At 35.9% G+C, this 23,762-nt stretch overlaps 1 protein-coding gene across 18 annotated transcripts in view; it reads right to left on the minus strand.

Moving 5' to 3' along the window:
• The window catches only part of SOX6 (SRY-box transcription factor 6), a 537,504-nt gene that overhangs the window by 197,347 nt on the left and 316,395 nt on the right, over nucleotides 1-23,762 (minus strand). For all 18 annotated transcript variants that reach the window (XM_061201489.1, XM_061201492.1, XM_061201488.1 and 15 more), the window contains 2 exons: nucleotides 18,324-18,496; nucleotides 15,456-15,524 (listed from right to left, as the gene is read on the minus strand). In XM_061201489.1, the coding sequence (XP_061057472.1) occupies nucleotides 15,456-15,524; nucleotides 18,324-18,496 (242 nt within the window). The remainder of the gene's footprint in view (nucleotides 1-15,455; nucleotides 15,525-18,323; nucleotides 18,497-23,762) is intronic.

Here is a 23,762-nt window from a genome sequence, read left to right on the forward strand (position 1 = left end):
ACTTTAGCAAAGCTATAAGGATTTTTTTCCCAAAAATTGTAATATTTCACTTGCAACGCTAAAATTAAGTTTGTGTCACCCATTCCATTATACAGCTCTAATGCCAGGAGTTTGTCATTGGCTGCAGAAATCTGTTTGGTGTGGCCTGAAAGCAGGCATTTACAGGCCCTCTTCCTAAAAGTGTTTTTCTAAAAACCTCCCTTAGCCATTATTTCATGTGGCAGGAATTACAAGCCATCACAATACTCCACAAAGGAAACATGAATTTGACCTCATAATTCAAAACCTTTCGATGGTTTAAAATGCAAACATTCCTAAGTGGACATGGCTTATGCTGTGGCCAAACTTGACATTTGCCTGAAAGCTTTGTAGGCAAGACTACCTACAAAGCTCTCCATTTTCTAAGGACCAGAGTTAATTTCCATCATCTAGAATCAAAGGAGGTCAGAGTCACAAAGAATTTCAGCAACAATTTTGTACAATGATCCTTGTTCCTAAATATATGGAAAATGAGAATCAATGCAGAAGAATAATTTGCTAGAGGTAATGGCATTCCTAGCAAACCAAAGACTAGGGGCAGACATCTTGGGTCCAAGTCTACGCTTCTTTCTGCCATTCTACGCTTCCCTAATCCTATTCTGTCTCTCAGTTGGGGCTGCATATCTTCCATAGAAGGGGGAAGAAAAAGTTCTGCTGAGAGTAGATCAATAATTATCTGCACATCTTCTCTTTTCCTGGGCTTGAAATCGTGGCCTTTCTGAGCCAAAGGGAACATACAAGTCTATGGAATTAATTCAGTGACATTGGCAAAGTTGAGAAAATGAGTAAGAGATGGAGCAGGCATAGATAGTAAAATAGCCTGAAAGCAATGGAAAGATCTATACCTGTGTATGTTTTCCAGCTATCTGGAGACCTGGTTGTTTTTTGATTAACTGAATGCTCTATTTAAGAAACCAGAAATCAGTTATGACAGTCAAGTTGTAAGATTTGACGATCTGTTTGGTGATCACAATCTATACGCTAACAACGAAAAATCAGAAGGAGATATTAAGGAAACAATCCCATTTACCATCGCAACAAAAAGAATAAGATACTTAGGAATAAACCTACCTAAGGAGGCAAAAGACTGGTACTCAGAAAAGTATAAAACACTGATGAAAGAAATCAAAGATCACATAAACAGATGGAGAAATATACCATGTTCTTGGATTGGAAGAATCAACATTGTGAAAATGACTATACTACCCAAAGCAATCTACAGATTCAGTGCAATCCCTTTCAAACTACCAATGGTATTCTTCACAGAATTAGAACAAAAAATTTTACAATTTGTACGGAAACACAAAAGACCCCAAATAGCCAAAGCAATCTTGAGAAAGAAAAACGGAGCTGGAGGAATCAGGCTCCCCAACTTCAAACTATACTACAAAGCTGCAGTATTCAAGATAGTATGGTACTGGCACAAAAACAGAAATATAGATCAACAGTACAGGATAGAAAGCCCAGAGATAAACACACGCACCTATGGTCACCTAATTTATGACAAAGGAGGTAAGAACATACAATGGAGAAAAGACAGCCTCTTCAATAAGTGGTGCTGGGAAAACTGGATAGTACATGTAAAAGAGTGAAATTAGAACACTACCTAACACCATACACAAAAATAAACTCAAAATGGATTAAAGACCTAAATGTAAGGTCAGACACTATAAAACTCTTAGAGGAAAACATAGGAAAAACACTCTGACATAAACCACAGCAAGATCTTTTTTGACCCACCTCCTATAGTAATGAAAATAAAAACAAAAATAAACAAATGGGACCTAATGAAACTTAAAAGCTTTTGCACAGCAAAGGAAACCATAAACAAGACGAAAAGACAACCCTCAGAATGGCAGAAAATATTTGCAAATGAAGCAATGGACAAAGGATTAACCTCCAAAATATACAAGCTGCTCATGCAGCTCAATCTCAAAACAACAAACAACCCAATTAAAAAATGGGCAGAAGACCTATATAGACATTTCTCCAAAGAAGACATACAGATGGCCAAAAGGCACATGAAAAGATGCTCAACATCACTAATTATTAGAGAAATGCAAATCAAAACTACAGTGAGGCAGTTTCTGACCTCACACCGGTCAGAATGGCCATCATCAAAAACTCTACAAGCGATAAATGCCGGAGAGGGTGTGTAGAAAAGGGAAACCCTTTTGCACTGTTGGTGGGAATGTAAATTGATACAGCCACTATGGAGAACAGTATGGAGGTTCCTTAAAAAACTAAAAATAGAACTACCATATGACCCAGCAATCCCACTACTGGGCATATACCCTGAGAAAACCATAATTCAAAAGGACACATGCACCCCAATGTTCATTGCAGCACTATTTACAATAGCCAGGACATGGAAACAACCTAAATGTCCAATGATAGATGAATGGAGAAAGAAGATGTGGTACACATATACAATGGAATATTACTCAGCCATAAAAAGGAATGAAATTGGGTCATTTGTACAGATGTGGATGGACCTAGAGTCCATCATACAGAGTGAAGTAAGCCAGAAAGAGAAAAACAAATGTATAGTAATGCATATATGTGGAATCTAGAAAAATGGTACAGATGAACCTATTTGTAGGGCAGGAATAGAGATGTAGATGTAGATGTAGAGAACGGACATGTGGACACAGCGGGAGAAGGGAAGGGTGGGAGATTAGGTTTGACATAAATACACTACCATGTGTAAAATAGAGAGCTAGTAGGAACCTGCTGTATAGCACAGGGAGAGCAGCTCAGTGCTCTGTGAGGACCTAGCTGGGTGGGATGGGGAGGGGTGGGAGGGAGGTCCAAGAAGGAGGGGATATAGGTATACATATAGCTGATTCACTTCATTGTACAGCAGAAACTAACACAACATCGTAAAGCAATTTTACTCCAATAAAAAAAAAAAGAAACCAGAAATCAGTTGACAGTCAAATTGTAAGATTTGATGATCTGTGTGGTGATCACAACCTACGAGGTGATCACAGAAGGATAGATATCTCCTCCTTTTCTGTTACCTGCATTTTTTAAAGTAAAATAATAATAATAATAATAAAGTTAATTATAAAAGCAATGCACCCTCTTCCAGTCTTTTTTTAAATGCCTGTTTTTAATGTAGCTGAGATTATACTGTATTTACATTATTATGTTCTAGGGGTTTTTTTCCACCTGATGTTACATTGAAAGCATTATCCTAAATCATGAAAACTTATTTGTCAGTATCACATTTAACAGTCTATAACAGCTGATCACATGAATATACCATAATAAATTTAACAATTTTCTTAATATTGAAAACCAGGGTTCTTTCAATGTATATTTAAAATTTTTAACTAATTTTCTTATACAAAAGCAATAAGTGTTAGAAAAAAAATTTTAAACTAACCTAAAACAATAAAAAATAATTTATAATTCTACTACACAAAGTCATTTGCCTTTGTACTCTTAACCACTTGAGGTATACTGTATATCACAAATCTGGGTCTCCATAGTCAGAGCCCAGTTGTATTGAGAAGGAAAGATATTGTATTGATATGGAGGCCAAGGTCCTAAACACAGAGTTCAGATTACATCTTCTACCGAACTGCCAATAACCTGAGCTTTCCTCCCACAAGGGATCCCTAGGAATTCCAGGGTATACTTCGACCCTAAAATGGAGTCCATGAAAGGGCCCTGCCAGAGATCAGTGTATGTGATGATACACAATAAACGAAATCAGACAGTCTTAACAGAAAAATAACTGTTGTGTGGAGGCCAACTTCAAAAGCCCAACTTCATTTTTCTTTGCCCGGGTGTCCATCCTTGCATTACACATATTCCAGCCACAAGCTGGAAGTCCTCCAATGGTAGACTACATGTTTGCTCTATCACTGTTGATCTGACCTGGTCTAACTGATCTGCTAAGACTAACCTCTGGCTGGAAGCCAATATCTCACTTTTGCCTGCTCCTCTGGGCTTTTCCACAGACAAATTTCAGGTCATCTAACAGTTTCTCCACTCCATCTAACCTTCAAACATAAAATCTAGAAATCTGAGTCTGCACAAAGCATTACAAAGAATTACACAGAATAGGGTGGAGAGGAAACTTGGAACTAGTTTTTCTTTTTCTCGAACCTCTGTTATTTATCACTAAAGAAGGTAACAGCTTCCTACCCATGTGCACTTTCTTGCTCTCCATCACCTTCTGCTTCTAAGCTCATTCTTCTACCACTATAACCATGTTGATTCCTTCAAACCCCAGCCTCCAGCTACTAAACTGATTATTTGGGAGCCATCATAACATTCAAAATTCTCAGCGAAATGCAGGTCGGGGGAAGAAGGGGCTGACAGCCACAGAAATAAAGGTCCTTTAGAACAAACAAATACCTGAAGCAGCAGCTGGAGATCTTTCTTCCCCCAGAAGTTTCAGTTCTCTGATTGTCTCCTTAGACACCATTCAGTTATACTAATCCTAAAGTGCCCTGTATTTAACTAATTCTATACATATTAACAAACAATTTCTGCCACATCCAGCTTTAAAAACGCCAAACTAGGACTTACTTACATCTTTTATTAAATAACAGTACATAAGTTATGTTTTTCCATTTAGGTAACTGGTTCCTGACATCATCACAACTTTTGAAAGGGAACAAAAGTTATTGGACAATCAAAAGTAAAATCAGTTTTCTTGGGTTTCCCTCCCCCCCTTTTCCTATGAATAATACAACTAAAGAATGTATAAGGAAGAGCCAACATTTGCGTGGCTGGGAAATGAATGATGTTATTACAGCACAAAACAAGCATGGCCTGTTAGAGTTCTTTAGAAGAGTAACTCCACCTTGTCAACATGTTCAAGCAGCAGCCAAGTCAGCTTAGCTGAGAGCTCTTTCCAGCTGCACTAATCTCAGCCACTGTAGAAAACTCATCTGTAGACATTTTAAGATAAAAATCTTCCACTGAAGTGTGTGTTTAACAAAAGTCATGACTGTGACCTGAGGTTGGACTTTACTCTTTATTCTGATCTGTGAATTCCTTAACTTTCATTGTTTACTGTTACAACTTTACTATTTTCTTAATGGATTTGGTGGCAGATAAAATGAATTCAGTGTCTCACAGTGAGACATTACACCTTTTGCATCATTTATTTTCTTTTATTCTGAAGAAGTAAAAATATCTGACTCTAACATTAATAACTTTGAGTGGGAGTTACCTTATGTGAATTAAAAATGGTTATGTCAGTATATCCTTTCAAAATTTAAAAGATATTTCCCTGTGCTATATCAAGTGTCACACAGTATATCAATTTTTATTTCCCATCTCTCAAGTCTGGTATGCATACTGTTTAACTTCTTAAATTCTAAGTATAGACATAATTCACAAAAGCTGGGCAAATGCTTGACTTACAGGAGATGGCATACATAAGATTTATATGAACAACTTTATTTTAAACAAGAAGACTTTTGCATTTTGTGCTGCTACATCGCTAACTTCATCTGTGTATTTAAAAAAAGCTATAAACTAAATGGGAAAGGTTCATTTTCTATCCCATAGGCACTACTGATCTAATAGGAAAGCCCGTTTCAGTGTGAAAAGTAAGAATTTGACCCTATTTTCCAGAATAAAATACCACATCCCCTTTTAGACAATCTCCAGGCAGCTCTAATTCTTGGTCAACCATTTCTGAGTACCTGATAAACCTTACTGTCCTCTTACTGACAATTGAAATAGCTCTCATTTGGCAGCCAGAGAAAATTTTTGCTCTTTCTTTTCCTCTAGTGGTGATAATAATTGATTATAGCGCATCCACATTGATTATCCTATATTCACATCACTAATTTGTGGGTTCTAAATGTGCATATGTATGTAGACATAAACATGCAGACACAAAGTATGTATATGTGCGTTTCTCTCTCTTTTTTTTAATAGCTCTTTATTGGAGTATAATTGCTTCACAATACAGTGTTAGTTTCTGTTGCATAACAAAGCAAATCAGCCATATGCATACACATGTCCCCATATCCCCTCCCTCTTGAGTCTCCCTCTCATCCTCCCTATCCCACCCCTCTAGGTCATCGCAAAACACCGAGCTGATCTCCCTGTGCTATGCTGCTGCTTCCCACCAGCCAACTATTTTACATTTGGTAGTATATATGTGTCGATGCTACTCTCACTTCGCCCCAGCTTCACCCTCCCACCCCATGTCCTCAAGTCCGTTTTCTATGTCTACCTCTTTATTCCTGCCCTGCAACTAGGTTCATCAGTACCATTTTTTTTTTTTTTAGATTCCATATATATGCACTAGCATACGGTATTTGTTTTTCTCTTTCTGACATACTTCACTCTGTATGACAGACTCTAGGTCCATCCACCTCACTACAAATAACTCAATTTCGAACAGCTCATGGAGCTCAATATCAAAAAAAACAAACAATCCAGTTAAAAAATGGGGAGAAGACCTAAATAGACATTTCACCAAGGAAGACATACAGATGGCCAAGAGGCACATGAAAAGATGCTCAACATCACTAATTATTAGAGAAATGCAAATCAAAACTACAATGAGGTATCACCTCACGCCAGTCAGAATGTCCATTAACAAAAAATCTAGAAACAATAAATGCTGGAAAGGGTGTGGTGAAAAGGGAACCCTCCTACACTGTTGGTGGGAATGTAAGTTGATACAACCACTACGGAAAACGGTATGGAGGTTCCTTAAAAAACTAAAAATAGAACCACCATATGACCCAGAAATCCCACTACTGGGCATATACCCTGTTTCTCTTTTAAGGACTCTGAAATTATTCCTATAGCTCGTACATAAGAATGACAACAACAATAATGATAGTGATAGATAAAATGCATTGAGCACTTAGTAGGGTTTTTTAAGATGATGATCTCTAATCCCAGAACTGGTAAGGTACTATCATTATTCATCTTTTAGGAACTAGGAAATGCAGGCTCAGAAACATTAAGTAACTTTTGTCACAGCTAGTAAGTAGCAAAACATGTCACAGAGCTAATAAGTAGTAGAACTGGAATTTAAATCTTGATTTATTTGTCCCTGATACTTGCGCTGCTTCTACAAAAATTTTAAATTATATACCCTCTGAAGCAATGCATTTTATCCTTTTTACCTCCTATTTATATGTACAAATCTAGCTTAAAAGTGCATTCAGATTCATACATTCCTCATATATGTGAAATGTAGTCAATTTCACAGAAAAAATAATTTTAAACACCTTAAAAAATGACAGGTTGATGTCCTGAGTCAAAATTCATTCTGTTTAGATAGTAGAAGTCAAAGAGCATCTGAGTATTTATTTTCTAAAAGTTTTTGCCTTATTGTGAAAGACTATGCTTCATTTTAATTTTAAATACCTTCTCCCAAAGGCACAAATCTAATGTCAACACATTCCTGTCTTGCCAATATACCCACATGTAAATAAAAATCAAGTTATTAGAAAACTAACTAAATTTATTAAAATTGTTTAAACCATGATCCATTATAAGCTTTCTAGCTATTAAGTAAAATAGCTATGACCAAAGTCAAAAGTATATTTCAACTGCTCAAGGATTGTTATGCCCCAACCCTCAGTCCATTTTTAGATAGACAGATAGATAGATAAATAGATGAATAGTCCAAACAATTTAGAGTTCACATTTAATCATTTAGTCTGCATTACACTGTATAGAGCAGTTTTTCTTAATCCTGATTGCCTGCTAGAATCATCTAGAGAGCTTTTAACAGTCCCCATCTGGGACTGTACCCCAGACCAATTAAATCGGAACCTCTGCAGTGGGACCCAGGCATCAGTATTTTTAAAAGGCTTCCAAGTGATTACAAGGTACAATCAAGGTTGAGAACCACTGGCATCAAATGCTGTCACTCACTGCTCCCTTTTATCAGCTGCAGAAGGTAGCTATAAAAACAGGTATTAACATTAAAGGGGACTGATCCTCAATATAGAGACATATCACTTTTAAGCCCCAAGAAAGTAATATAATTAGCTAAGAAGTTTATATGTAAAAACCAAAAGAGTCACTCAGCCATAAATACATTTCATACCACATTACAAAAAGATTCCGGTTATGTTCTTTTTATCTCTTTCCTTGTGGGCATGCAGCCACAGTTGTAGTAGTCCTGAGATATAAACTGATTCTAATGAGCAATCTTCAATTTTTTTCCATTTAAGGATAAAGAGAATGTAATGAGATTTCAGATGTTAGGTATTATTATCCACATTTTACAAACTGGAAAACTAAAGTGCACTAAGATTTATTCAAATCACAAAAAGGGCAAATTGAGATACATCCTGGAATGTTGGAAATAGTACTAGACTAGAAGTCAAAGAAAGTTGGGTTCCACTCATGGCTCTGACAACATGTAGCTTTTTAAACCTGGACGAGTCTGTTGTCTATGCCTCAGTTTCCTTGTATAAAGTAAAGGATTTGGACTAGAGAAAGAGTTCCAAAGAAATTTCAAAGAAAAACAAAAGTGGGGGACTTACACATATTTGGGAACTTTTTATTTTACCAACTAAAACTACTGGAAAACAAAGAAACAAAGCACATACCATCTATTATCACCTGTGCTTCATAAAAGGAAAGGACATTTTAATTCCAAAAAAGTAGAAAAAACATAATCTCAGGGTTATTTTTAAGTGTAGCTTAACGATAAACTCACTATATTGTTGTATGATAGGAATAGCTACCCACCCTACCCCCAGTCAGTGAGGGAGAACCATGAGGACCTCTAGAGGATGTGTCCAAGTTTAACATTCTGTGAAAGTAGAAGAAGAATGGAGGGGGAACATTTAACATCTCTCAGTGCAGTGCTCTTTCAAGAGTTTCTTAAAATTCCATCATTAAAGAACTACCTTTATAATTTTTGCCATATCCAAGTACTCAGTTCTTACTTACTTAAAGTTTTATTTAAATTGACTTTTTTTTTTTTGCTTAAATACATTTATTTCAATAGCACTACCTCAAATAGAAAACCAATAGAAAATCACTTGTCATAATTAGAAGATAACCAGATACCAATGAAAATAATAGTTTTACTTGATTTTATTTAAATTCTAAGCTAAGCACTATTGCCTCCAAAGCCTCTGAGACTAAGATGATCTCTCTCTCTTACAAAGAGAGATTAGCACATCCTAGAAAGGTATTAAAGTGTGCTAGCACTAAACTGAGCCCTCAATGTAATCAGAGAGATCAAGGGTAAAACAGAAAAGAGCTGCTTTTTCCTTGGGGAATTGATACAGTGTTATGTAATGTCATATGCTGGCACCACCTGGATCATCTGCCCACTGGGCTCCATAGTCTCCTGCCCCTGAAGAGGTAATGCACTCTCTCATTTTCATTAATCCCAGAAGGAAGCAGAGACTTTGGATTCCCTGTATTTTCAGTATCACTGATTTGAGAGGGAGCTGGGGAGTAAAGTCTGAGAGATAAGAAGTAGATAAGATAGAGGAGGGAGGGTCACCAAAGAGGGTTGGGGAAATTGAAGGATAGTGCATGAAAAGCACTGAGATTCACCATCAGGCTCTCGTCAGCTGAATGAGATCTTTGCCATAAGGCCACATTTAGAAAATAAGTAGCAAGCTGATTAATAATTCCATATAGCAGCTCAAAGGATCTGGTCCAGTATCACCTCTTTTTATTTCTAGATCCACTCCAACTTTAACAGTCTAGCGTGATTAACTCACGCAGAGTTTCTAATCCACAATGAGAATTTATATTTTTATCTAAGGCCCTTGCTATTCATGAATTATAGCAGCTTTACCTATTCTTTATAATTCAGAAACTTCATTATTAAAATGTTAGAAGCAGGCTATACAGCATCTATCATTACTTAAAAAGTTAATTCGATTACCTAAAAGAAATAATTAGATTTGCATTTTTATCTTGGTTTTAAACTTCCAAAGAAGATCATAACAGCCTGCCCATGGGCAATTAAAAATCGCATACAGCAGAAAAATAGAGAGAGGAGAGAGGGTCTGTTTTTCCTGGCTAATTCATGGTTGAAGATAGAATTACAAAATATTTTAAGGGTTTGCTGAAGCTGGGGGCTAATCCTAGACTTCTAAGATTTGTTTATAACTCTCATTTCATTGCAAGAGAGTATCAGATACATGTACAATGCCAATAGAAGTATCAAATTACTTTCAGTGGGTTTACTTGGTCCTGTTCAGAGGCTGTTGAAAGGAGATCCGTTACCTGATCAATAACACCCGAAAAAGGACTATTTGCTAGAGCCAAAACAGGAGCAGTGTAATTGCTTTTTGTTCATCAATGCTAAATACAATTAACAAAGAGATACAACATATACAACATAAGACAGAGGAACTATGTGAGACTGGCAGGCCCCTTACTTTACTTAGTCTTTCTGCTGGCTGTTCAGCCAGTTCCAAAGGACAATAAAGGCAAGGTCCAGCTCTTAAAATTAGAGGTCACTTAGATACTTAATGATGAAGCATATCTTCAAATATATATCTATTATTATTATCCTGGCAAGAAATTAATTAACCAGGTCATGCAGGCCATGAAGGCTAATGTACAAAGTAATTATTTCTGATCTTTAGACAACTACTTCACATGAAAAGGTAGTCCTTATTCTGCTCAGCAGATACCTGAAATGCCTGTAGTTAATCATACTGAAGGAAACAAAAGGCAAGGTTTATCTCCTTAAAAGGTGAGAGTACATCTCAAATTATTCTGTTTACTGGTTCAAGAACAATCACCTACCTCCCTGCTCATAATATTGATATGTCTACTGGTTACGTAGGAAGAAAGGAGAACACACATTTAACGGCACTCAACCACATGACAAACACACAGAGACACACAAAATACGCGAATAGCACAAATGAATATATTATAATCAAAATAGAAAACACTATATATGAAAAATACTCACATACTCTAAAGAATAGAGTGAAGCTTCAGTGAAGAGACAAACACTTGGCTGTGTAAATAAGCAGTATGTATTAGAGCATTTAAAAGAGAAAGTTTTCAGATAAGAGAAAGTATCTGCAAAGCAGCAGCAACGGCATTAGTTCAGGCCTTCCACAGATTGAGTTCACCATCTAATTCATGTATTAAATTGTGAGGGAAGGACAATGAATATTATATACTAATCATAAAGATTAACAAAGAACTGAGCTAAGAATTTCAAGTTTCACAATTTTACCCAAAAAGGTATATGTATATGAATTGACTAAATCATTGGCTCTGGCCCAGGAGGCCAAGTGCCCAAATAAAATCCCAACCAATCAGTCCCTTCTTAAGAGATCACTGTTGTTTGGTCAGTGATGTGAGGCAAGGACGCCACCTGTACGGAGGGGTCTAAAGAGATATTTGGATCAATATTTGGATTACATCATTCATGTCTGAAAAAGTAAGTTTCTCACAGAGATATTTTAATAAGGTGAATTCTCTTGCAAAGATTAAGTTCTAGCAACGAAATGCCATCGTTAAATATGTTCCTACTGACATGCTATGAAAACCAAAGAATGTGGTATATTGTATCCATGAAGAATATCTTTAGATTCAAAAACCATGACATGGTCAAATGAGGTTAGATGAATAAATATATGGACGGATCAAGAAATCAAGATTTATAAAATATTTTCTGGTTTGCTTAGATTAGACTTACATTTAATGTTTGATTAAAATGCTATAAATATGTGTTGATATGCCCAATGGATTCAAACTGAATTTTGTTTCCTAGTCAACATAACTCATAAGTAAAATGCTTCAAAAGATTGGCTAAGATACTAGGGTGTGGGAGAAAGAGGAAGAAATTACTAAAGCAGTTATTTGTCCTTTGGAATTATAACATGAGAATCAACATTCCCAAATCCAAGGATCCATAGTCCATGATCTATTAGTTTTGCTATCCACAAAGTTAATAAAAACTGTGCTATTTCTGTCTTGGAAATATCAAAAAATGTCTATTTTGGGCTCCATATCCGGGGAATTACTTAATATGTAACAAATTAGAGGTATCGCCATTTTCCCCAAAGCACAAACAGAGGGATTTGAATTCACTAAGCGAACAGCCTCCTAAAAGATCTGTTGACATGAAAGAATTTTAATAATCATTTAAAGTTATTAACCTGATTTTTAAATGGTAAAAATTGACTCATCAAAAGTGTAAAAACATTAGTTCACAAAATCATTCATCTTATGGTTTCAACATGGCTTAAAGACCATATATGGTCTTAAAAGTATCCCTTTAAAAATTTAATTAGAATTTACCAAGGCAAAATTACATTAAAATTATATTAAAGGAAAAAATATATAAATGAAATAATTTTTAACTACATATACAGAATAAGTTTTGAAGGACTGCAAATAAAATAAGCACGTGGACTTTTACAATACTATCTTAATCATGCCTTTTCCTATCGCTAATGAAAAATCCTGCTTTTCAGTGTGCAAACCATCCAGGTTTTCATTTGTTTCCATTATAACAGACCCAGATGTGTTTGTGTGTGGTTGTTATAAGAGGTTAGACACTCTTCCCTTTCTTTCTAGTACAGCTTGCAAATTTCAAAACAACAGTACTAATTCAGAAGTCAGCATTCTGAACTAGAAGTAAAGAATAATCTTTAGATGTATTATTTAGATCTATGTATGTACATAGATCCCAAGCATCAGGTGAATGTAACCACCTGATACTTGGGATCTATGGCCAATTGCCATGGCTTAATCTTGCTGACCATGTTAGAAAATAGGTTCTAGGATACAAGATTTTAAAAGAAGGAAAAAGGTCAAACTTGGGATCTCAAATTGTCGCTGTATTCATTTGCTTTCAGAAGAGAAAGGTTTTGTATTTACTATCTTACTCTGTTTTGTTTTCAAAAGGGAGAATGTTTCATGATAGAAAAATGTTTGAAGCATTTCTTAAATCTCATATTTTGCTCAAATTAAAATTAGTCCAACAACAGTCTCTCTCCTAAATTTGATCACGCCTATGGCTGGTCAAAAACCTTATTTGAAAATACAGTGAACCCATTCCCCTTCCAAAAAAACAACTAGAAGTCTGAATATCAAATACATGCTTTGTAAGTGTCAGAGATTAATATGTTTTGTGTAAGGAGAAGTGTTTTTCAGTACTTGAAAAATTCTTTGAATGGTCTCATGCTCGATAAGATAAATACTGACAAGATATGCAGTGAAGCAGTAGCTCAGGACAGAATAAACTATAAATATAGGTTATTGCCTCCTCTTATTTTTTAAAATATGAATTCCTGTTACAAAGAATCCCATATTTCTAAAATTAATGTAACTATTTTGAATCTCTCTATGATTTTATAATTTATACTGCTGAGATCAAGGCCTGATTAGCTTCAATTTTCTAAAATTTAAACAATGAGAAATATCTACAAATTTAAAAGCAATTAAACTTCTATTAAAACACTTGAAAAACCAACTTTCTTGTCTTCTCAAATTGAACATTCTGACGAATAATATTTTAAGATCATGTCCTATAGTTTCCTGAAAAAGATATCAACTTTATATAGTCAAGTTATAACTATAAAATCATATGTAATCAATAAATGCCTATAATATTTCATTAAAATACTTTGATTTTGTTGCTATTCATCTGAGATCCTCAGTACAACAGGCAAACGTCAATTAAGACAGCCAGTTAATGCAAACAACTTTGGACTAAGAAGTGAAATATATTCAAAATAAACAAAGAAGTAAGTAATAAAGAGGTAGTAAAAACATTAATAGTAAGTAAGTGATATGAGAACATCTCAGGGAATTTCTTCCATTTCTGCTTTACAAATAGGAGGAACAGAGAGAACTAAATGATCGGGTTAGGTTATTTAACACCTGCTGAGTTCTTAGAGAGGGATCTAGAGAAAAATGTAGGAAGCCACAGGCTAAAAATCTTGACCTTAGCAGTGGGACACACACTGAAAATTCTAATAAGGGCAGAACAAGGGAACACCTGGACAGTTATTTAATTAAGGATCTCAGCATGAGTCATGAGGTATCAGGATGAGAAATTATTTCAAGATTTAATTATAAAGGCTGACTGTCCCAAATGCCAGAGATATACCATCTCCTCTATGTTTGGATTCTTTATTTTGAAACATACAGACTTGAGTATGGAATATAGAATCAGAACTAATTAAAACAGCAACAACAACAACAAACACTGGTTACGACCTCCTAGTAAAGACAGCTGGACAAAATGCCAAATTAGGTACAGGTACTTCTTCAGGCATCAAATTGGTATTTTAAATGCAGTGACTACTACCTGGAACACTAAGTGTGATTACAAAATGAAGCAAAAATCTAAGTTAAAATCACTGGCTTTCATCAGTGAGGTGAAATAAGTTATGACTTTATGTAAATGATTTTTTAAAATATAGGAAGGTGTGATACTAATCTCAAGGAAAGGACTAATATAATTCAGAATATACTGCCCCAACTAGGCTGAATCATAGATCTCAGTGGTTAGAAAATATCTACAGCAACCAAGAGAAACCCAGAGACTGTGGTGGATACATATAACTCTGGGATCAATATTCCTGAGGATTAATCACCAGACAACCAGTTGCTTATTCTAAGGCTTTCTAGAAGTCACACACCTATGTTCCTATTCAAAAATGGAGACCACTTCCCTTACCTATGTCAAAAAGCTGTTAGCTGAATTAACCATCAACTTTCTAAAGGAATGACAGAAATCAGAATTCTTTCCCAGGCCCATGCAATTATGATCTACATATTGTGTTAACCTGCCACAAAAAAAAAAAAAAAAAAAAGAGAAAAGAAAAGAAAAGAAATGAAGAAAGAAAACAAAAGAAAAAGGAATTTCTAAAGTGTGTTACAATTATTCAAGAACAAGTTTTTCTTCCTTTCTAGACTATAAGCTTCTTGAAGACAGACAACTACTTATTAATCTTTATGTTCTCTTCAGTGCCTAGCAGAAATGCAGTTAATATCTGTTAAAGAACAAATTAATTATTACCAACCTTTTCCTAGGTCATAAGATTCTTCTCATAATTGGCCCAGACAGTCCTAACAAGCAAATAAACATAAGCTTCTACCCATGATACTATTAGATGGTAAAATATAAGGCAGCAAGTAGTTTGTGGCAATAAAACTAGCATGTGTATGCTACCTTGGAAACCATTAGGTTTCCACCAGGTTGTGTTAGGCAAATGGCAGAAGGAAAAAAAGATAAGGTTTATTCTGCTTACGCATCACATCAGAAAAGAATGCTTAGACTACCACCAAGTCGATATTTTCTACATCCACTTATACAGTTGTATACAACATCCCTGAATAACAAACAGCCCTATTGGTGCTGTTTATAAGAGAAGGGTGCATTTGCAGCATTTTAAATTCCATTTTCAAGGAGAAAAGTATCTAAGTATAATCAGACGAGAGTAATAAAATACACCGACCTGGATCTGTTGCTGCAGGAGATTAATTTTGTGCTGCTGTTGCAGAAGTTGCTGCTGTTGTCTTGCAATCTATCAGAAATAAAGTTTCATTAAGTTAAAATGAAATGCTTACACCTTTGCCATTACCTCAGGTACCTCTCCTGGTATTACAAGGATGCTTTACTGTACTTCTACATGAAAGAGTTCCTATAAAATGAGAGAGGCAGAATCAGAAAGTTGGAGAAAAGGAAATATTTCAAACAAACAGGTGCCATCTCTCTGCTTGCCCCTAAATCTTTACCTGTACATGAAAACTACCCCCTTGTACTACATTTGTGAGCAGTTCATCTATATCTGCACTGGTCATCTGGAAAGAATGGGAATTTCAAAATCTCATCCTTGAAGAATAAAAACAGGAAAACTCTGGCTACATTCTTCTAAGGAGCTTAATTTGTATTTAAAAAGTAAAATCTGTAAGCAAAGATAGGAAAGAACTTTCTATTATTTATAATATGGCCTACTTTGGTGAAACCTTTTCTACTGTAAAGATTTTCAGAACTGATAACACAAATATTGTCAAGGGAGTGCCAAAAAATACAGCAAAAGGCAAAAACCTTTATCTTTTTTTGTTGATATAATGTGTAATGTACAAAGCATTTTTAAAAACAAACACAATTTAATATTTATTCACAACCTTTTGAGGGTAATGTGTTAGTTTTACAGTACAGGATCCACATACAAGTTTTGTATTCCCTGCTTCACCCAACAATCAAATTCAACGTCTTAGCACGTCATCTCGTCTATAAAAAGAAACATTAACTACCTAATGCAAGCCCTATTGAAGACTGAAATCTGCCCCTCAGGAGAGCAGGGAACTTCTGTAGGATAATGGTGTTTACTATAAAACAGGAGTTAGGTGTCAGGCTACTTATTACCTCAAAATCTGAGCTGCTGGAGTTTGAAGCCCATGGGAATGCCCCTTAGTGAAAACACTCACTGCCAACCTAGGAAGCCAGAGAAAAAAATGGCCAGAAAGCACTTAGAAGGACTTGGTTTAGTGGTGCCCTATAGGCAAGAGTTATGTTCTTCCTATTCCTTCCATTTCCAAAATATTCTAGAATGGACAATGTTGGAAGTGGAAATGGGTGTGAACCAGCCCTCAGCTGTATACTTCCTGAGTCCTTTTGATATTTTAACATAGAGTAGAGGGACACACCCAAATCACATTCCTTTCAGCAGAAGATGACAAATAGCAATCTGCCCCCAAATGTGGCTTAATGGTTTCTGGTGATGACTGGTTCATACTGGAAGTCATGATAAAGCTACCCCTAACGAAGGGTACAGTTTGAGAAATGGGATCACTCCTCCCCAAAGCTTTATAAGCAAAATGGAAACAGTATTTAATCAGTTTGGAAAGGCCCACTCTGCTTATCACCATTCAAATCAGAAATGGACAACTCACTCTGCAATTCTAGGTATACACGCTGGATCTCTGAATATTTATTTCCTCTTAGCCATCCAGTGAAACACCACTAGACATCTAATATTGATGGTCCCTCCTAAATGATAAAGTGCTGCATAGAAATGCATCCAAAACACCACAGTGCAATTACTATCATCCACTCTAGATGTATGGGTTTGACACAGTGAAGTATGGTACATAAGTACCATGTGGCTCAAATTCTGAATTTTATTTGCCAATCGGTTGAGCTACATGCTTGCTTCATTGAGCATGACAACCTAGTTTTAAGTGTCATTTAATTTTCATTTTGAAATATAATTACAAAGTGTTCACTGTAAGATATCACTCGTCTGCAAATGTGTCAAGATTAATTTGTGCTAGCTTATTCACAAGTGTCAATAGTTAATTACTGTGTCATCTCTGGATAGCTAAATGACATTCTAACTTCTGATTTTTTACAGTGTTCCTTTATGTTATTTTCCATTAGGGGCTGAGTCCATATCCCTACATGTGGGCAAATATTCAAGCATATAAAATACCAGACGTCACAACTCATTAAAATCAACAGAGCATATATTGCTCTATATACCCCTATAAAATACATTTAACTGAAAAGATAATTCCAGTAATAATGTCAGATTCCTAAAAACTGCACATTAATTTGGGTCTATCTGATCTAAAGCATCAGGGACTACTCTATAGGATCATTGTTATTAGATTAATGCACTCTTATGAGACAGGAAAAACATTTGGGAGAGTGATTTATTTTTTAAAAGATACACACAAACTTTGCTATTTTTCTTCCTTCTCACTTCTAAATCAATGAAGTCAAATTCTTCCAGGAGCCATGTGTTAATTTGTTTTTAATGATTTACCTATGCTATAAATAAAGTGACCATATAATTTATCATCCAAACCAGGACAAATTTTGCAAGTGGAAGAGGGGAGTATTAATAATTACTCTGGAAAACAGACATTAACCAGAGCTATTCTAGAAAAACTGAGACATACGGTCACCCTAGCTTGAACCAGTGAACTGAAAGATTCTCAAAGTTTTTCTAGACCAGGATCCTCCTTTTCTGGATGAGAGAAGAGTAAGGCCCAGAGAAAAGCGATTTACTCATGGTTAAGCTACATTGGGAATATACATGATGCCTACATGAATAAGTATCCCCAAGTAATAAATCAAATCCAAATGTTCTGGAACAATGTTATCATTTCAGTTATGCCCAGTTGCTGTGACGCCTTTCTTTGTCCTCCACATATATCCCCTCAGTATTCTCGGTGACCCTGGATTTCCAGAAGGCTTCTTTCTTTCCTTCTTTTTTTTAGGAAGGCTTATGACAAATAAACCAATCAATGTGACTACTCGCTGAGCTTGGCACATTCCACACCTCCAGTTCATCAGCTCCTTTTGCAGGGCTCACCTGTTCTTGCTGTTGGCGAGCAAGGTCCATTTGCTGCCGTTGTTTCTCAATTTGTGAGGCTGCCAGTTTTTTCTGTTCATCATGCGCTGCCAGGAGCTGCTCCCGTAAACTGATCAGCTGGGTAATCATGGTAGAGAGCTGCCGTTCTTTTTCTGCCAGGCTCTCAGGTGTACCTAAAATGGAAGCGAAAAGATATCTCACAAGTTTGAGAAAATTCTGAATGAATTAGGGAAGCGAGTGGGCAGATTTAGAAAGGGACTACCCTGGGACACTTAAATATCTGGGACAATAAGTGGAGGTCACTGTAAGTGCAGGAGCGCTATGGAGTAGCAATGGAATGAACGCTAGGGTTAGTCATCGCCCCTGCCAAGAAAAAGGACTGTTGCCAATACAATTCTCACTCACTCTTCCCTCTTGCTCTTTAAAACAAAACAAAACAGAACAACCTACTCCATTCTCTCCCTTTCACCACATTCCCCTTCCCTCCCCACCCAAATCTATCTGATCAAGCTAGGAATCTTATGCTATTTAGTACCAAAGATTAGAAACTATGGGTTGTATTAATATTCTATAATCAACCTCTACCCTCAATGACTGACAGAGGATCTAAGACATAATAGGTGCTTAAATAATGTTACTTAGGAATTTTCTGATCACTGCCCTCATAAAATTTTTCTATTGTTCAAAGATCTGTCTCTGAATCTCAAAAGTCAGGGGTCACTCTTGGCCATGGGATGAGTGCTACAGAAAGAAAAAAAAATCTGTCTTGCCTCAGGTAAGAAAGAATTGAAACTGATTTTTTTTCTGGTGAGGGGATAAAGCTAAAGTTCCCAAGTTCATCCTTAAAGGCAATAACGTTGCTTGGGGGGCTCCCTCACCCCTTTGTCATTTGTCACTCTTCAAAGGGAAAAAACACATTCGAGGTTGAAAAGGTTATGATGTCGCTGCACACCTACGATATGCACTAATGGTGCTGAACAGTCTATTTATGGGCAAATTGCACAGCTCTCCTAAGTAAAGGGTACAGAATCCTTTTGTGATTCTAAATTAGAGCATTTTGCCATAGCATAAGATAAGAATTTCAACCCACAACCCATTGTATTTGAGCACACAGGTTTCATTATGAAGAAATGATCTATGCTTTGAAAGCTTTTCAGAAAGATGCCACCAACTGTCAAAAGAGATAAAGATTGCCAATTTTTGTGTGTGTGGAAGAGGAGACTTCCAATCTCCTTATGAAACCCGCTCATTCCTGCTGGGAAAGCACCAGGACAATCTGAGAATCTGAATGTATTTTAATTAGGAATGGGCCTATTTTTTGAGTGGGTCCAGGGAAAAGCAAGCCTTCAGGTGATGCTGGCTAGCACTTACTAGTATATGATTCCCACAAGGTAAGGCTGATAAGCTACAATATTTAGAATTACCTTGGTATTCTTAATGCCAATTAAAGTCCTTAAAAATAAATAAGTAAATACATAAATAAACTGTCAATATCCCATATCCCTTAAAGATTTACTGAGCTGAAAGGTGGCCTAAAATCAAAATTAAAAGAAAAATAAGATAGTGAAATGTTAGAAAATGTACTCCACGGATAAGGAAACAAACACTGCATCAAGGATAGTGACCAGCTGTTCCTTCTAGCTACTGAAAGTGATTTTTCTTAATGAGTTTTTATTTCAGCAATAGGAATTTCAGCTTGGTGAAAGAAAGAACTTCTTGATCCAGAAATGTTAAAATACAAAATCAGGTTCTTGGAGGGGATCATAAAAATCTCCTCCAAAGCACAACAAGCTCAACTAATATAAATGTTAATGATATATAGGAATGAGAAGACATAAAACAAGTATGGAATTTACTTACTCATTTCATTAAATTTTAATTAAAAAAATATTTCTTGAATCTCAGGTACTATATCAAGAACTAAGGATACTGATACCATACCAAGAAAAAGCAGAGTTCCCTTTCACCTTAATCAAGTAATCACACATATAAATGTAAACTACAACTAAATAAGAATTATAAACAGGACAGACATTTGGGGGGAGATTTAACCAAGTTTGGGAGGCTCAAGTGTAGGGAAGTTATGCCTGACAAAGTAACAAGTTAACAGGAAGATGAAGAGTTAACTAGGCAAAGAGTTGGAGGGTGGTCAAGGAGCTTTTCAGTAGGAGAAAACAACATAGGCAAAGGCCCTGTGAGGGGGAAGGTGGTGGTGGAGAGTGTCAGTGTGTTCCAGAAATTGAAAGAAGGTAGTAAAACTTAAATAAGAAAAACAAAGGAGAGTAGAGGACCAAATGAGGCTAGGAAGGTAGGAAAAGGTCACACCATTCAGCTCCTTATAGACCACGCTGGATGAACTTCATGTTTATTCTAAGAAAATTTCAAAATCACTAAAGTACTTTAAACAAGAGATGATGTGGGTGTTCTGGCTACAGTGTGGAGAATAGTTTGGAAAGTTATGAGAACAGATAAATGGGGTTTATTACATATACTTTTTGGCAACATTCTGATCTACGTGTAATTATCTTGTTATACCTATGTATATGAGGTGAGTTAAGAGAAGACTTACTGGATACTAGGAAAGTTACTGTACCATAATTCTTTGTTAATAAAGAAGAGCATTCATTGGAAATTTTGTTAATAAAGAAGAGCATTCATTGGAAATTTTGGGCAAGGACCAATACAAGAGTCGAATCTGGTATTTAGATTCTCCAGTAAAGACTGGAAAATTTTCTCTTCTCTCCCAGGTTACACCTTGTCTTTTCAAAAATCTTCAATATATTTCCTTTTCTCCTCTGCATAGGAAACAGAGAAGCTGAAGATAACACACAAATGGCTTCTTAGCCTCTTCTGTTCAAGGTGAAGCCAACAGGTCTATAAATGCATTGGTGCTTCCAATACTAATAGACGTGTATTTCTGAATTTACAGAATAACACCATTTAACTGAATCTTTTTACAAATCAGCATGACACTCAAGTTGTTTAATTGTAAAAATTCAATGACACCTAAATAAGTCTTTCATTGAACTTAAAAGATACATGTTTAAGAAGAAAACAAGCCAGAGATCAGTATGTTTAAATTGAAGAGTTGGGTACTCATATAAGGCTGTCGTTACCTTTTCCTTAAATTTGAGAAGCACATATATATTTTGAATAGATGTGAGTGGCATGACAAATGCAGTTGGAATGAAATGTAGTAGTAAAACAAATCTAAAATTGCCCTTGAAATGGGAAATATGGATATATATGTATACACACACACACACACACACACACACACACATTAGCCTACACATTTAGAGAATGTTAGCTGTTGTATGGTGTAAATTGATTTCTAGTTAATTTGATCTCCAAGCGACTATATATACATATATGTATGTGTGTGTGTGTGTGTAGTCATTTTTCTGTTCTATACCCATTGTATTTGTTCACATATAGTGGTTTAAACCCAGGTATTTAAAATCCATGGTGCTGGATTTTTGTTTTAATTAACAGCAAATATGTATGCAGCTATAATAAAAGCAACGTCAAGTCTAAATCACGCTGACCAACCAACCTGCGAACACAAGTTATTTCATCTCAAAAATACTAGTTTAATTGAACATGAAACTTTGCCATAGCAAAGGAACTACAACTGCGAGAGTTGCTGAAAAAGCAGACAATTTATGGGACATAGTGGGGCAGCCTAAATACATATTAAGGAAGGCAAACGACCATACATTGGGTTGGCCAAAAAGTTCGTTTGGTTAATGAATACATTGTTCAATAAAGTTCTTTGTGAAAATGAAAAATGTGTCTTTTATTTTTACTTAAAACCGAATGAACTTTTTGGCCAAACCAATAGAATGCTCTTATGAGGTAGGCTAACTCTATGTTAAGAATATCTTGTCTTAAATCACTTAGAAAAAAAGCAGATCAGATCCTGAGGATCTGCCCAGGCCAGCAGAGGTCATCAGTAGCTGCCTACATCATCCGTTTTACATCCTTCAGGCTATCTTAAAATGATTCTGTAAAAAGCATTGCCAGAAAATAGTCTCTCCTCCACAAAAACAGAAGTAGTTTCATAAACCAAAAAAAGGGAACCAGCAAAAAAGAGCTTCCATACACAGCTTCTCTACAAGTTAGGGCGCCTGCTTTTATCCAATATCACACACAGTGTGCGCCTGACACTCTCCGCTGTAAACTGTATCTATTCTCCAACTACAAAGACAGTGCAGTAGGGGGTTTTTTTGGTGTTTTTTTTTTTTTTTTCCATGGGGTCGTCTTTATCCCCAAACCACATCTGTCTTGAGTTTCTCTTAGATTAGTCAGGTGGATCAGTGCTCCCCAGGGCCTGCTCCAGCTGAAGTATTTTAATTTGACTAAACACCTGATTTATTTTATCTCTCCGATGAGAAAGGCAGTTTGTCTTAATAGAGCCTGTCAGCCCACAGCCCCATTCACAGCAATTTACAGGCAGCCAGGGACGCTGGAAGAGAAGAGTGCCGTGATTCTGTATTTTATCCTCCTCCAGAAAGCACCTAAAAGCAGCTATTCACTGCTACTGCATGTGGCATTTTAGAACTGAATTAGCTTTTTATTCAAGTAACTACACTTGTTGTGAATAGCTTATCTGTAAAATTGCTACATTCACTACTGATTTTATTAACCTTTGGCTCTATCACAAAATGGTCTTCAGTTAGGAAAGACCTTTAAAATTGACACATTTTTTTCTTAGGGGGCTTTATTCCAGTGACTTCAGATTTACTGAGTTTGATCCATTGAATTTTTACCAGTTGTACTTAAAATTTTGAGTCTCAATAGGAAGTCAATAGTGCGTAAATAAGGAAACACTTTTCAAAATGTAAATACAGCAGCAATTTCCCTCATCAAAAGTTTTCAAATACCATCTTTCACCATAACAGTTTCAAAATCAGCCCTCTAGCCTTTTTTGGTCATAATCTGAAGAACTTGAAAAAAATTAACTAAAATAGACTATTTATTTTAAACTTTACAGACTATAACTACCTGTCCCTAGGCCCAAAGCCAACAGAGAAAATTCAAAATAGATGAGAATTTGGGTAAAATAATAAGACAATTAGGATAAATCCCTTCTTGATATAGAATGAAAAATTAAAATTAAAAGTCATTTAAAATTTATTTAAGTCTTTTTTTTTTCATGAGCTCATAAAAGTTAGCACCACAATCTGCTAGTTAATTTTGCCCATGCAAAATATACATAATTACAATCAGTGGTGCTAGAAATAAGACTGGGCATTGGGAAGTCCCTAAAGACTCCTCATCTGGACAAGGGAGGCACCTTGCAGAGCACTTCAGTAAATGGATTTGCCTCACCTCTTTTACAATATTCCCGTACCTAGGACTTTTACAATATAAAAGTCTTAAACGGGTCACTCTCTTAATGGCTGTCCCCTGAAAGTGGATCACTGCTATGTGGTG

The sequence above is a fragment of the Eubalaena glacialis genome, chromosome 10 (genome assembly GCF_028564815.1).
Source record: "Eubalaena glacialis isolate mEubGla1 chromosome 10, mEubGla1.1.hap2.+ XY, whole genome shotgun sequence".
NCBI lineage: Eukaryota > Metazoa > Chordata > Mammalia > Artiodactyla > Balaenidae > Eubalaena > Eubalaena glacialis.